This window comes from Nothobranchius furzeri, chromosome 13 (assembly GCF_043380555.1).
Source record: "Nothobranchius furzeri strain GRZ-AD chromosome 13, NfurGRZ-RIMD1, whole genome shotgun sequence".
NCBI classification, from domain to species: Eukaryota; Metazoa; Chordata; class Actinopteri; order Cyprinodontiformes; family Nothobranchiidae; genus Nothobranchius; species Nothobranchius furzeri.
The window spans coordinates 25,232,438-25,248,660 of record NC_091753.1 but is presented as its reverse complement, the minus strand read 5'-3'; the positions used below and the strand labels follow the sequence as shown (position 1 = coordinate 25,248,660).

Genomic DNA, 16,223 nt, shown 5'->3' with positions numbered 1-16,223 from the left:
TTACCTTCATTTTCAATATAGTTTCCAGCCGGACCTCGGCAGTAATTCCCCACATGATCGTGACACCTCCCTCTGTTGTGACAAGGTGTATTCACAAGTCCGGCGTTGCAGCAAGATTCACCATGCTGCCACGGGACGTTCATAAGACACTGATTTGCAGGCATGGTGTTGTCAGGTACTGGGTTTGTGGGTTCACATTTCCTCTTCACAGGTTGTTGGAGGGCTAGGGAGACTCATAAGGAGACTCCATCCAGCTAATTACCTCGGCTGCAGAGTCACCCTGCTCACCTACAGCCCATCATGTAATTAGACGGGAGGAATAAAGGAGCCAGTGAACCAGCCACTCAGCGCCAGATTGTTTGCCTTAGTGGTAACGTCCAGCCACCTGAATCTGTTCCTGTTATCCGATCTTATTCTAGTCTGTTCCCTGAAACCTCTGTCTGTCATCACAGGATTCCTAGAACCCGTTCTGGATTACACCTTTGTATGGAAGTCTCATACCAGCCTCTGCAGCTCCCGGATCTCCTGAACCACGGCTGAATCCTCCCTGGCTCTGTTCTCCTCCAGTGCGTCTCCTGTTCACCCTCCAACAACCCGCCTCACTTCTCCGAACCTCCACATCTACCCACAGCCCCGGTACCGGCTCACCTCTCCCACGCACCGCTACAACCAAATCTCAGTAAGAACTCTCCCCACTATCTACATAAATATCTCCCCGTCCCGATCATCATTTCATGTGTTATTTCTTCCAGTGATCCAATCTCTAGCTCCGGAACCAGCCCATCCCTGCCAGCCTCCGCTCACCTCTAATAAACTATTTTTTACTACATCTCCTGGTCTCTTGAGAATCATCTTGTATGTGGGTCAAATATCTAAATAGAGAAAAAACCATGACCGGTGTGTCTTCTGAAAAGGGCTACTTTTTGTTTTTCTTTTCTCTTTTACAGATTTGACCTCACCAATATTTACAGGTCCTATCAGTAAATGTAGTAATTGTCCCAGGCATTTTGTGCGTGCCAGCCCTCTTCTTGCTTTCACAGCGATCGGAGGTGCACTGAAACCCCCTCCTCCACAACAATCAGAGGCCCGCTGCATGTGTGCGTTAGCAGTTAGCTGTTTTTTTAGCGGCTTGGGGGGCCTGCGGGTACAGTCTGAAAGTCATTCCCTGAAACTCATCAGCTAATGGTTAACACTGTACAAATACATTTAGACCAGACAGATGGAGGAAGAGTTAGTACAAATAGGCACTGCTGTAAAGACAGCTTTGTTGATGAGTACTTTCTTCTCTGTCTTGTAGGGTGACTAATCAACATTGTTTCCCATGTGGGTATGTCCTCCCTTGCATTGTGTGTTTAGGTTAAAGAGGAAGCCAGCCTCAAATGCAGCTCTTAAATAGGAAGCGAGCTGGCAGCAGCAAGTTTATTTTAATGGCTGTTAATGAGAAGAAAACCAAATGACATGTCGGCCATTTCAGCCCAAGAGGCTTTAGAAAAAGCAGACCCGAACTTGAATAAAAGCTGTTCTTGAACCATGTGGACTAGAGGCATGGTTGAGGAGTAGGGTTGTCACGGTAACCGGTATAGCGGTAAACCCCGGTAAAAAAGTTGACAATAAAAATAACCGTCCAGTTTTTAAAAAACTATATTATCTCGGTGGGTTTACCGTGGCCGCGGTTTCGGCGCGATGACCCTTACCAGCCACCGTCGCTTCAGCTGAAGTTCCCGCTGCGCGCACACGCACTTTTTAATTTGCAACGGCACCAAAACTTTGAAGCTGAAATAATGGCCGAAGGAGGCGACGGCAGCGCCCAGGACATCCATCAGCCCTCAAAGAAGACTAAATCGGAAGTATGGGCATATTTGGGATTTCTGAAAAATGCTGAGGGACAGTTAATAGAAGACGGCTATCCCGTTTGCAGAACGTGCAGGAAACACATGTCTGCAGAAGGCAGCAACACTTCAAATCTCATGGCAAATCTGCGTGACGATCACCCACGTCTCCACAGCCAGTGCAAGGTAAGATAACATTAGCATTTTAGCTGAAATGCATGACGTGAGGACTTTTGGTTGAGGGAGAATGCAACGAGTCACTATATGCTGCAGCCGCAGCGTCCTCTGCCAGCATTTAAACCGTGTCACGGACACCCTGTTGCTGGATGAAGCATCTTATTTGTTGATGATGAAGAGAAATATACAATTAGTTCCTTGTCATGGATTTGTTTACTTATTCAATGCCATTTATACTTGAACATTTGGATTTGATTACATAGTGTAGTAGTTATTTTAGTAATTTGTTTAAAGTGGATATTTATTTTAAATACATATTTTTTAAGGTTGACTTGTACAGTGCTCAAGTCAAGTGTGGACTGGAGTTTTAGATTTTCATTTTGATAATGAAGAAAACAAGTATATGAGAAAACAAGTGGTGTTTCTTTGATTTGTTTACATATTGTTTATGTTTTGAATGTTTGGATTTGTATAATTTAAACCTGCACTGACTACTGTAACACGTTCCAGAAAAATAAGCTATTTGTTCCTTTACTTGTGAAAAGTTGCACTTTTGCTAAGGCTTTGTGTTATTTTAGGTTTAATAAACACTGTTAAACCTTTTCAGAACTATTTCAGTTTGTGTAGAACAGGACTATCAATGCTTTCTGAACATATGCAACACCGTTTAAAAAAATACCGCGATAATACCGAAAACCGTGATAATTTTGGTCACAATAACCGTGAGGTTAAATTTTCATACCGTGACAACCCTATTGAGGAGTCTTTTTGAAGTAAACACTCAGAGGTTTCCCCCACAATAGTGAAAATGTATGTAAGTGATACTGTCATAGAGTAATATGGGCTTTAATGCCCAGAAAAATGTCAATTTTGATGGTCGCTTATTCATGTTTTTTTTAATACATGCTTTAAAAATAACATCAGCAATGAGATATGGACAGGAAAACATTATGTGTCAATAACCTGAAGTCTTTCCTTGTCCCACACCAATAAAGCTAAAAATGAGAATTTGGCAAGTATTTTTATAAGATAAGGTCCAGACATGTCCAATGTGTGCTAAGAGTGTGCCTTTTGGAGACCAATGTGGCACACTTAGGAAAAAAGTATGTTATTTTTGAAAGCATCAACATAAAATCATAGTCTTGGGCTCTAATGAAAGATTACAAATGGGACTGTCCTATCCCACATCCAGATCCACTCTCAGTATTACTTACAAAGAGTAAAGGAGGCACACACTGATGTGTGTAGCGCTCACATGGCGATGCGTAACCCTCCAACTGTTGCTGTGAGAAAGTTAGTTTGCGCTCACACTTTGCTTTTGTTTAGAAAAGCCGACCCCCACATGTTAGATATCATTCTTTTCAGAATTTAATTGGCTCTTTGATGCTTCACTCACCAACAAACTGCTTCGTGATAGGGTCAAACTACAAAAATCTCAATAGATGTAGGGACTTAATAGTCATCAGCCAATAGTAAAAGAGTTGAATTTGGCAGAGAAGGTAAACCATCAACTATCGGATCAACTAAGATGTCAATCAAAAGCTTAGCCATCATGTTTCATTGTGTAAATGTTTGAAGCAAACACGGGGAAGCTAACGGCCGTTATGAACAAAACATGATGAAAAACAGATGTATTTGAAAGAACATTGGGACGCTTCCAGCAGGACATTATGTTGGATTGTGGACATGAGACTTGTTGTTGACTAAATATTCTACTGGAGTAGTTTTAATGGACCCTTCTGGATAAAAAAGTTCTGTGAAGTTATGGAGGGCAATAAATTGCCTTGTTTATTGAGAAAAGGCTGAGTCATGATCCTTCCTTCTCCACACACTCCTCTCAGCATAACATACATGACTTTATAAAAATTTGAACCACGCGTGATCTTTGCTTACCTGATAACGACATCATATTTATTGATGATGTCACCCAAAGAGCTGTTTTTAATGACAAAGCCATTACCGATCACCACACAGGTTCTGCATTCAAGGCTGTGGAGAAAATGACAAATTATCTGTAAAAACATTTGCTGCAATAACTGTGTAAATACAGAAATGTGTATAGGAACAAGTTACTAAAGCAACTACATGAATACAGTCTTGTAAGAAATTACTTAAATGGCCAAATATACCAGTTTTATCTATCTTTTATTTTTTTTTTTTTTTTACCGTGTCCTGTCTGGCTGTGAAGCAAGCAGAATTGATGTCTGAATGCTGGTAACAAGCCTTACAGATTTACTCTCAGGTGGAGCATCAAAGCGTTTGCTTTTAATGTCACGCCTGATACTTAAAACTTTATTGTTATTGTTTTTGAATGCTTTGTATTTCCGACCAGACACGGAGACAGAGGTGAAAGAGAAAGGAAAAGAAAAGGTGGGGAGGGGAGGGGGGGGGTCCACAAAAATAAACAATAATGAACAAGAGTCTGCTTCTAGACCTGCAGAAAAAGACAAAAAAAAAAGCAAAAGGGCAAAAAAATGGGACACAACAACAATACAACAAGATCTAGCTATCACTGCGTCAAATTGATGAAGAAATATATAATCAACATTGCTTAACTGAAGAATCACGATAATAAATCACAGTGCATTAAGTGCCCACCATAGCCTTAAGACCTGTGTTTAACGTGCCCAAGTCCATACTTTTGAGAGCACCATGTGAGCACCTGTGTGTGTACACGCGCTTGTTTATGGAAGGTTTCTCTATAGGAGCATCCAATAGAGTGTGAGGGACCACAGATCCGCCCCCCAAAGATGCGCAGGAGACGGGGGGAGCTCCAAGTCTCAAAGATCCAGGCGCTGCCCCAGAGCACAGGAACCCCAAGGAGACTGCAACCAGGAAGGCCCCCGCCCCCCTCGAGAGGCACAGAGGATCGCCCCGGGGGGGCCACAACCAGCAGCCGGCAGAGTCCCGGGAGACATCAGCGGCCAGCCCACAGGCCCAACCGCAGCCTCCAACCCCCTAGCCGGCCGAGCCCGGGACCCAGCGACCCGGGACCCAGGGGGGACCACCCCCGCCGGGGACCCAGCAGAGCCCAGGGACCCAGACCCCACCAGGCAGCCACCGAGATCTATCAGGCAGATGCCAAAATCTTAAACCCTCAGACCCGGTTGCCACGAACACTCAGGCAGACCGAGGCACAACCCCTCACACCAGGTGTGGCCGGGGGGGGGGGGGGGCGGGGGGGGGGATGGGGTGAAGATCTATATCATCAAAAGAAGTTCCAGGAGAGGGGAGGAGTCAAAGGCCCCACCTGACATATACAGTCATACACAAACGCAGTCACACACTCCCTCCCTCATGCTCACACATGCACATACAACCCAAGACTAACCCTAACCCTAACCCAACCATCACCGGTAACCAGAGTTTGACCCTTTCTGCTGGGGTTCTGATGAGCAGGCTCCCCCGCCCAACGCTAAGCACAGCAACCTACCACCCCAGACCCCAACCAGACGGCCAGATCTCCCTCCTAGCCCCCAGCCCCAGGAAGCCAAGCAACAACAGAGGTGGCAAAGACCCCTAGTCTCCCTCCGCCTGCTCCAATATAGTGTTGTGTGATCATGAGGTTTATTCCATGGCTGTGGTGAGCGGGCAGTGCGGGCATCATCCGGTCTATGCCAGCTGACGCCACCACACCACCCCACTTACACCCTCAGCCCTCGGTGTCTAAGTGCGGTTTAAAATTGGAAGTGGGCACCGGCACCCGGGAGGAGGCTGAGATATCCCCCTGCCAAATGCCGCTGAATGTGCTCACTCCCAAGGCCTTAAGTGTGTGTTTGTGTGGAATGTCGTCAGTGGAAGTGTATACGGTGCAAATAAAATTGGGGGGCAGGTTGCCACAGGAATGCGGAAATGGGGTCCATACCTGCACTCCCTGACTTGCCCACCCCCCAAGGTCCTATGTGTATGTTTGTGTGATGGTGTGAGGGAGCAGGAGGAGAGAAATATGCGGGGATGGGGAGGAATGGCTGGTTGGGCTTAGTCCTCCAGGGAGCCAGCTCCCCTACTGGCCCCAATAGGCACCTCTGTTGTCAAACTGCCACCCAGGGCATGGAGACCCCAGCCCATCCTGCCAGGGCCCAAAGCAGCAGCATTACAGAGCCTCACGGAGTCCGAGGGCACCAACCTAGCCCCACCCCAGCAGAATATCTATGCCAATCCCTGCATTTGCACACCTTCCAGAATATACAAGACATGGGACATCCAGGTAAGGTTGGGTCCTCCCCCTCCTGGACCTCCCCCTCCCCTGTGATGGAACGGCAGAGGAGCCAAGGTCTGCCTGAGGCCCCCGAACCCGGGCCAGGCACTGCTGCATGTTCCTGCCTTCTTCCCGGCAGCATACATGTCAGGACCCGACCCCCAAGGCCCCGCCCAGATCCCCACTCGGGGCCGGCCACCCCCAAACCCCGAGCCCCCAGGCCCCCACCCAGACCCGCCCAGGGGCAATGCAGCTGCCAGGCAGTGACCCATAGTTGCCGCCAAGATCCCCACGGGCCCCCCTCACAACCGCCAGTAGTCCACCCCCCGAGGCAACCCAAACACCTCCAGAGGGGGGAAACGGCAAAATATCAGGATTATTCCAGGTAGGTGTGCGTCTGCATGGTACTAGTGAAGACTCTGTCATTTTAAGATACTCCCACCATGCTGTCAGAGAGGTGCTGATACTAATACGTTTGAAGCCTTCATGTTTTCTTATGCTTGAGCTAATAAATGGTAAGTCTGAAAGCTCTATCGTATTGCAAAGTGTCTGTTCTATATCTAACCAGGACTCATCTAGTGGGTTATCTTGCAGCCATCTTGGTATATATTGCAGCCTGTTGGCTAAGAAATAATAATAAAAGTTGGGTAAATCCAGTCCTCCTCTGTCTTTGGTCTTCTGAAGCATTTTTAAGCTAATTCGTGGAGGTTTATCCTGCCAAAGGAATTTGGTAATTGAGGAGTCCAGAGATCTAAACCAGTCAGCTGGTGGTTTGTTTGGGATCATTGAAAATAAGTAATTTATTCTGGGTAAGACCATCATTTTAATTGTAGCAACTCTCCCCATGAGTGATATTGGTAAGGATTTCCATCTTGCAAGATCATCTTCCACTTTCTTTAAAAGTGGGATGTAGTTTAGTTTGCTTAGATCTGCTAACTTCGGAGAGACATTAATTCCCAGGTATGTGATATTCCCTGACTCCAATTGTGTATCAAGTAAATTGACAAAAGAGAAATTAATTGGTAGAACTGTGGATTTTAACCAGTTTATAGAGTAATCTGAAACTTGTGAAAAAGAGTTTATCAGTTCTATTGAATGAGAGAGACGATTGAGAATTCCGGAGAAAGAGTAAAACATCATCTGCATAAAGACTTATCTTATGTTCTATTTTCTTACACTTTATCCCTTTAATACCTCTTGTTTGCCTAATTGCTGCCGCTAGTGGTTCAATAAAGATAGCAAACAGTGAGGGGGAGAGTGGGCATCCCTGCCTGGTTCCCCTCTGAAGACAGAAGCTACCTGATATTTGGTCGTTCGTCCTGACATGTGCAGTTGGCGAACTGTATAATGTTTGTAGCCAGTTTATGAAGAAGTTCCCAAAGCCAAATTTATGTAAAGTTGCAAATAAGAACTTCCAGTTAACTCTATCAAAAGCCTTTTCTGCATCTAGAGATAATATACTAGTTTCTATGTTTCTACTGTAAGAGAAATCTATCAAATTAAGTAATCTACGTGAGTTAGTGGATGACTGTCTACCCTTAATGAAACCAGTTTGGTCAGGGTGTATTTTGAAGGGGGTTACCTTCTCTAATCTTTTTGCCAGGGCTTTACAAATTATTTTGAGATCAACATTAATAAGGGAAATTGGGCGATAGCTGGTAGGAAATGCTGGGTCTTTGCCTGGTTTTAACAAGAGACTATTATTGGCTGAGTTCATGTTTGGCTGTAATTTGCCGCTCTCTTCGATTTCCCTCACCACTCTGAAAAATATTGGAGCCAGAATGATCCAGAAATCTTTGTAGAACTCTGCTGGAAACCCGTCTGAACCTGGAGCTTTCCTATTTGTCATGGATTTAAGGGCTTCCTGGAGCTCCGCTGAGGTTAGTGGCGAGTCCAGGACTGTAACTTGGCTGTCTGATAATTTAGGAAGTGTTATCCTGCCAAGGAACTCATCGATCTCGTTATCTGATGGGTTTATCTGTGGTGAGTACAAAGTTTGGTAAAAGTCTCTGAAAGTGTTGTTTATTCTTTCAGGGCCATAAACTATATTCCCGGTTGAGTCTTTAACAGCAGATATGGTAGTTTTCTGCATTAGTTCCAGTCTAATAACCCTTGATACGTCGAGAGGAGCCAGTTGAGGTGGCCTCCTGGATGCCTCCTTGGTGAGGTTTTCCGGGCACGTCCAGCTGGGAGGAGACCTAAAGGGCGACCCAGGATGCATAGGAGGGACTATGTCTTTCACCTGGCCAGGGAATGCCTTGAGATTCCCCCGGAAGAGCTGGCTCAAGTAGCTAGAGAGAGAGAAGTCTGGGTCTCTCGCTGCTGCCCTGGCGACCCGACACAGGATAAACGGAAGAAAATGGATGGATGGTACCAATATGTGGTTTCCTCATCATTATTATTATTATTATTATTGTTGTTGTTGTTGTTGAACATTAAAAAAATTGTGCTTGACAAGCTGCTTATGATTTTTATCTTGAAAGGCGGTAAATAAAAAAACTCCTCTTCTTCTAAATGCATCTGAAAGCGAGAAGTTTTGATTGCACCTTGCTTGATGATTCACTTACTTTTCGAGGTTAGCGGGCATCTGATAATTTGCAGTTATGGCGAGAACTTTGAGGAGCAGGAACTCTGAGAGAGAAGAGAAAATCAATCTTTTTACATCTGAATCAGCTTTATTGGCCAAGATCAATTAAGGAATTATGCTTTGGTTTCACACACTCGCATCTTATGATTAATATGGATAACTAAAACAATAGGAAACAAGAAAAAACAAAAGAAGAAAAAAAAGTTTTCTTTTTTAAAATGTAACAAGAAAAGCCAAAAAGGGTGGGTTGAGTTAGTGCAGTGCACTCGTTACATCGTAGAGTCTGTCTTGGGCCATTCCCATCTGTACCGGGTCGGCCCGGGCCGGGTAGCGTAGGTTGTTTACATATCTGGGTGGCCTGGTATTTTTCCGGGCCAACCAAGGCCCATTCTCAGCCCTCTTCTTGAGGGGGTCTGCTTCAGGCCGACCAGGGCCAACACACCCACTGCTGACAGTAAATTCACACCTTCCATTAGAGCAAGCCTCTGATTGGTGGGTAGAATCAGCCCACATGGCCTTAAGGCAAGGATGTGTGGAATCAACCGGGCCAGGCTGGGGCCGACTGGTGCTACCCGGCTGTTCATCAGAGAGAGAGAGACTGGGGCAAGAGGCTATCTGTGTGGTGGCTGGTTGCTAATGGAAACGCTCTGCAGCACCAACTGTAAAAGATTCAAAAGTGTGCAGGGTGTGTCTCCCCCGGGGACGTCCACCAATGCGAAGAAGTCATGCATGACACAGAGGAATGTTTCACCCAAAAGTTCTGCTCACTCCTCAAGCTCTGAACCAAGAACAGGGAAATAATCAGAGCCACATGGTGCCAAAACATTTACATGCTGACCTGTAGTGTGAGTGTAGCTGCCTAATGGCCCACCACACACACACACACACACACACACACACACACACACACACACACACACACACACACACACACACACACACACACACACACACATACAACACCCAGACAATCCATTACAGGTCTAAGTTCCTGATCTTGATCAATTTAAACCAGCCAGAGAAGTTAAACCTGGGTGGCGTGGATCCCGCCTGTTAAAGTCAATGCTGGTGTGGGCGAGAATGGTGCCAGAGGTAAAGGAAGTTGGCTGTGCAGCGAGGGGGTCAAGCCCCCACAATGTGGCTCAAAAATTGAGCCCAACCCGGAAGTACCAAAAATTGCAGTTCCACCCTCATCCACTGGGGGCTGGTACCAGAAGCGAGCAAATCCTCATTGACTCCCATGTTAAAAATACCAATTTCACAGCAGAAATAAACATGTTTACAGCCTGGTACCAAAACATGTTTTTGGTTTAAATTATCTAGTTTACACTCATGACAACTCTGAGGGGGTTGAATTTTTTTCTCACTCTTCTGTTTAAGTGTATTAAAAGCCTAAAATTCTGTATAATTTATAATATTTCTGCGTAGCAAAATAAAGAAAATAAACCCATTTTTCATGTTCTCTAGTATTTTGTGCTATTCTGCTAACTGATTGCTTCCAAAGATCAGTTGGCCAAGCTGGCAGGTCTCGTTAACTGATTTTCCAATAAAGCTATTGTGGTCTAGTATACAGGTGCTGGCCAGTAAATTAGAATATCATCAAAAGGTTGAAAATATTTCAGTAATTCCATTCAAAACGTGAAACTTGTACATTATATTCATGCAATGCACACAGACCAATGTATTTCCGATGTTTATTACGTTTAATTTTGATATTTATAGGTGACAACCAATGAAAACATCAAATCTGGTATCTCAGAAAATTAGAATATTCTAAAGGCCAATGAAAAAATGTTTGTTTCTCTAATGTTGGCCAACTGAAAAGAATGAACATGAAAAGAATGTGCATGTATAGCACTCAATACTTAGTCGGGGCTCCTTTTGCCTCAATAACTGCAGTAATGCGGCGTGGCATGGACTCGATCAGTCTGTGGCACTGCTCAGGTGTTATGAGAGCCCAGGTTGCTCTGATAGTCGTCTTCAGCTCCTCTGCATTGTTGGGTCTAGCGTATTGCATCCTCCGCTTCACAATACCCCATAGATTTTCTATGGGGTTAAGGTCAGGCGAGTTTGCTGGCCAATCAAGGACAGGGATACCATGGTCCTTGAACCAGGTGCTGGTGGTTTTGGCACTGTGTGCAGGTGCCAAGTCCTGTTGAAAGGTGAAGTCTGCATCCCCATAAAGTTGGTCAGCAGCAGGAAGCATGAAGTGCTCTAAAACTTCCTGGTAGACGGCTGCTTTGACCCTGGACCTCAGGAAACAGAGTGGGCCAACACCGGCAGATGACATGGCACCCCACACCATCACTGACGGTGGAAACTTTACACTGGACCTCATGCAACGTGGATTCTGTGCTTCTCCGCTCTTCCTCCAGACTCTGGGTCCTTGATTTCCAAAGGAAATGCAGAACTTGCTTTCATCAGAAAACATAACTTTGGACCACTCAGCATCAGTCCAGTCCTTTTTGTCCTTGGCCCAGGCGAGACGCTTCTTGCGCTGTTTCTTGTTCAAGAGTGGCTTGACACACGGAATGCGACACCTGAATCCCATGTCTTTCATGAGTCTCCTCGTGGTGGTTCTTGAAGCGCTGACTCCAGCTGCAGTCCACTCTTTGTGGATCTCCCCCACATTTTTGAATGGGTTTGTCGTCACAATTCTCTGCAGGGTGCGGTTATCCCTAGAGCTTGTACACTTTTTTCTACCACATTTTTTCCGTCCCTTCGCCTGTCTGTTAATGTGCTTGGACACAGAGCTCTGCGAACAGCCAGCTTCTTTAGCAATCACCTTTTGTGTCTTGCCCTCCTTGTGCAAGGTGTCAATGATTGTCTTTTGGACAGCTGTTAAGTCAGAAGTCTTCCCCATGATTGTGGTGCCTTCAAAACAAGACTGAGGGGCCTTTTAAAGGCCTTTGCAGGTGTTTTGAGTAAATCAGCTGATTAGAGTGGCAGCAGGTGTCTTCTATATTCAGCCTTTTCAGAATATTCTAATTTTTTGAGATACCAAATTTGGAGTTTTCATTAGTTGTCACTTATGAATATCAAATTTAAATGTAATGAACATTGGAAATACATTGGTCTGTGTGCATTGCATGAATATAATGTACAAGTTTCACGTTTTGAATGGAATTACTGAAATATTTTCAACCTTTTGATGATATTCTAATTTACTGGCCAGCACCTGTAAATGAATGCCTTGTGTCTTTTTCTGTGGAAAAAAAATGCTCTGACAAGGCAGTTTCAGAAGTTTGTCAGAAGTGGACTAGGTCGGTAGAAAAGGACAGGACTACGAGTTTTACTAATTAATATTCAAGATATGTACACATCTTGCCTCTGATTGGCTACCAGCAACATATGCTGCCTTTGTTCACTCTATTTTCTTGGATAAAAATAATGCAGCATTGATGTTTTATCTGCACAAATAACATAAGCCTGAACGTGGTCTGCCATGTTGCGGAGCTGCTAATGGTTAGCTTGTACTAGCTGAGATGCGCTCTGCTCTCTCCAAAAGAGCAGTGATCCCGAGAGCTGATTAATATTCAGCATGTTTTACTGTTTTCCCCACTTATAAACATCTGATTTTAATCAGCATGTGATTTACAGGTCTCTGCAGAGCTTGATAAGCTGCTGAACAGGTGAATCAAGTGTGTTGGATTAGGGAAACAACTAAAACATGCTGGATTGCAGCCCTCAGAGAAGGGAGTTGGGGATCGCTACAATAGAGCCTTTCCGTGAGCAGTCGCAAGCCAAGGTGGGCGGGGCCATGAATAAGGATATTCTCTGTGACATAAATGAGTCTGGCTTTTTCTGACCTGATCTTTTCCCAATATATTTCCTTTCTGCAGCTGATGCAGGCAACGTGGGTTGAAGGACCCAATGGTATTATAAAAAGAGGACGTATTACACGATTTCTCATTGGATAAGACCTTTAATAATAAAATAAGTTGGTTAAAAAAGGGTGAAGGAGAAGACAAGACAGAAAACAAAGAAGCCAGTCCAAACAGAGGCAGCGTTTGCATGCTTGTGTGTGAGAACCAGAGCAAAAGTACAATATGAATAAAAGTATAAAGTCAACATACCACTGCCCTTAACGCCATAAGGCAACGGCAGCTTTGACCGATGCTCCTTCCAAAAGAAGTCCTTCAGCCTCAGAAAAAGCTGCGTCTGTCTGCTAGAACTGCACGAAATAAGCAAATGTAGCGATTACAACAGAAAAACTACACTGGGTTTCAGGATATAGGACGTATGCTACAGGACGATGTGAGTAAGGCTTGGGGCAGCAAGGAGGAAGAAAACTCGTATGCAAAAACAAAACGCATAATAGCTAATACCTTTTTATCTTTGGTGTCTATAGCAGCACAGTAAAACCGGCTCACACGCTTGACTTCTGTTAACCATTAAAGTAGGTTATCCAGTCTTGGTTAAAGAAAATCTGCCACTTTCATGATGTCATCTAACAGCTATTTTCCTCAAAGGCCCTTTTGAAGCATTTCTCAGCTGAGGAAACTGAAAAAACAAAACCAGTAACATCCAGAGAGTCTTTTCTGTGCTCACTGGCTTCAAACGGCAGCCGTCTGTGAGCTGCTGTCTCTGACACAGAGTCCCTCAGACCACCTTCACCAGCCAGCTCTGCAGGAGACCAGGACCAACTGTGTTTGAAAAGGTTTAATTAAAGAAACATCACAGACTGCCAGAAGAGATTTAAGAACCAGGAACCTCAGAACAAAATGTTTTTTTCTAAGAGTGTCTGTTGAGTGAATAAATGGTGTCTTTGCTCTAATTGACAATAAAACCAAGCTGATGGAAGCTCCACCATCACATTTTGAGGAAAATAAGAAAATGTTTGAAATGATCAGGCAGAGATTGTGTACCTGTAAAGAAGCATATTCATGAGCCAACATTACTTTCTGGTGAAGGCATTCCAGAATAGAAAAATGGAAACTGTTTTCGTATTAACGTCTGCTCTTTCTCACTAGAATAATCCTTTCCTTCATGATGGATAAAAAGAAATCCAAGCCCAGGGAACCTGGGCACCTCGTGTGAAAACACTGGCACACTGTTTTCCTTTAATAACCCACCCACTCCCTTCAGTTTGTGGAAAAAGGAACACACAGACATGCCATTACTCACTTGAAATTAAGGCTCTCCCACTTCTTCTGGGTTAGCCAGCCACCACACAGCGCCTTGCTACTGTTCGGAGACTTGCTGGTGCCTCCATAGCTGGAAGACATGCAAACGCCACAGCTGCCATCAAAACTCATGGCCAATTCTCAGAAAATCTCATGTGCCAAAAACTGGTTGGTCCCAAACCACAGAAAGAAAGTGCAAACGTGGGCATTAGTGAAGGTCTGACCAGCAGCTAAGACCACTGGATGATCAGAGAACTGGGCTCACAGTAACTCAAAACCTTTTGAAAGGTAACAGAAATGGCTCTTTGACCTGAATACCCAAAAAGAAGTGTCAGTGTGTGAAGTTACCTCTGTAGTATGGAGTAGGAACAGTAGTACATGACAAAGGAGATGAAGGAGAGGAGAAATGGGAGAAGCCGAAGGCTCCATGCTGGAGTTTCAAAAAATATAAAAAGAAAAGAGAACAGAAATTAAAATGATTCAAATTTGTCTTCAAAATGTTTGAAACCTTCAATTACCTCTCTGCTTGGACCAATCAATCACATTTCTTTTATAAAGCAGATTTTATTTTTAAAACATCAGCCACAAGCGCTCTACATTAACAACAATGCAGATTAAAAGCACAGCCTTCACACACCAATGCTAAATCATAAATTATCACCAACACCAGGGCCATCCCCATGGCAAAATACATTTTAAAGGAAGTCCAAGTTAAAAAGTTCATAAAGATGCTTGAATAAAATACAGCAATAAAAATAATACAGAAAAAAAATGAATTCAAATGAATGACTCAATAAAAATCAGCTCATACAAACTTGGATTGACTGAATAGTGTTTGTTGTTAGCCTGAAGGGCAACCTGCTGGCTTGATTATCATCTGTAGGCCGCTTTGGACAAAGGCGTCTGCTACAAACATAAACAAACTAAATTATTAACCCCTACTTCCCACTGGAAGCACCAGCACCGTGGAATGACAGCGGAACGTTGTCACGATTCCAGCCCTCCACTTTACACCAGACCATAATTAAGACTCCACTTCCCAGCACTCCCCGCATCGGTATTCACCTTTCCATGTCATCACGCTCACCCTATATCAAGAAGTCCACCGCAACAATCGTGGCTCCGTCATCGTTCTGTCCGTGTCCTTAGCATTCCTGTTTCAGGCCAGATAGCAGCGTCTTACGCGGTAGCGTGTTTAATGTTTGTTCAGCCTTTACTTTTTCAGCGCGTCGGCTAACTCGGTCACGCCACGCCCGTAGAGCTCCCACGCTCATTCCACTCTTTAGTTCCCTGGCTGCCGCGGCTCAGCTTCACGCTGGACAACCCAGAGCTTCCACGCTCACCTCATCGACCTGCATCTGAACAGTAAGCCTATTCTTTTTATTTTCTGGAACGCCGCCACACACTCACTTCCCTTCTAGGCTTGTGTCGATGTTCCTAGCTTAACTGCGTGTCAGACGTCTCCCATAGCTAGCACTTCCGTGTTTGGGTCTTGTCACACGCCACAGCTCTCTTCACTGCTCACTATGTTGAGCCCAGGTGAAGAGCCTGGCAAACGTCACTGCTTCAAACAGAATCCATTATAGTCTATGGGGGGAATTCAAACCAACGGCAATGCAGAATTTTTCAGGTGTGTCCCAGAAGCTCATGATATGATCAGGTTCTGTTTTTACCACGACCCGCTTCTGGGATGTGACAAATTCTGCAGTTAACATAGAGCTAGACAGAAAATTACACAAGGTTTCATGTAAAACCCCTGGTGATTTTCAAAATAAAAGACTATTCCAGCGATGCAATTTCATATCTATGTAGATTAAGTCAATAACTGTGACCTAACGGCTTATTTACTCTGTGCATGGTTCCAGAAGTGCAACAGGGTTTTACATGGCTTTGATCCTGGCAGTGGAGAGGGACAACATCATATATGACATCAAATATTGGTTTAATGGCAGATGGCATAAACTCGAGGGATTATGTGATGTCGCCAGTCCAGCGAGGAGCACATCAGAGATCCTCCCGGTGTTTACTGGACCGCAGCGAAAGTCACGAGCAAACCGCTCCGCTCCGCTGATGCTTCCAGTGTGACGTAGGGGCAAACGACGTTAAGCTGAAGATGTACATCTTGAGGCTCTTTTTACAAATGAAATGGACATACCGACAGGTTGTATATTTATACTGCTAGGTACAAGGATGTCGTATCTGTCATACACCTGTGACTGGAACACACCTGGCAGCACCCGGAGCTCAAAACAACAGTGACCCCCAACAGGAGCGTGAATCAACTCCCACACTCATCCAATCCATGT

General features: G+C 44.7%; 1 protein-coding gene across 3 annotated transcripts in view; it reads right to left on the bottom strand.

Moving 5' to 3' along the window:
* Nucleotides 1-16,223, bottom strand: part of st3gal4 (ST3 beta-galactoside alpha-2,3-sialyltransferase 4) — a 47,106-nt gene that overhangs the window by 8,999 nt on the left and 21,884 nt on the right. For all 3 annotated transcript variants that reach the window (XM_054742859.2, XM_070543422.1, XM_070543423.1), the window contains exons 4-8: nucleotides 14,266-14,347; nucleotides 13,919-14,008; nucleotides 12,868-12,965; nucleotides 8,772-8,835; nucleotides 3,900-3,995 (exon numbers count right to left, since the gene is read on the bottom strand). In XM_054742859.2, coding sequence (XP_054598834.1) covers nucleotides 3,900-3,995; nucleotides 8,772-8,835; nucleotides 12,868-12,965; nucleotides 13,919-14,008; nucleotides 14,266-14,347 — 430 coding nt within the window. The remainder of the gene's footprint in view (nucleotides 1-3,899; nucleotides 3,996-8,771; nucleotides 8,836-12,867; nucleotides 12,966-13,918; nucleotides 14,009-14,265; nucleotides 14,348-16,223) is intronic.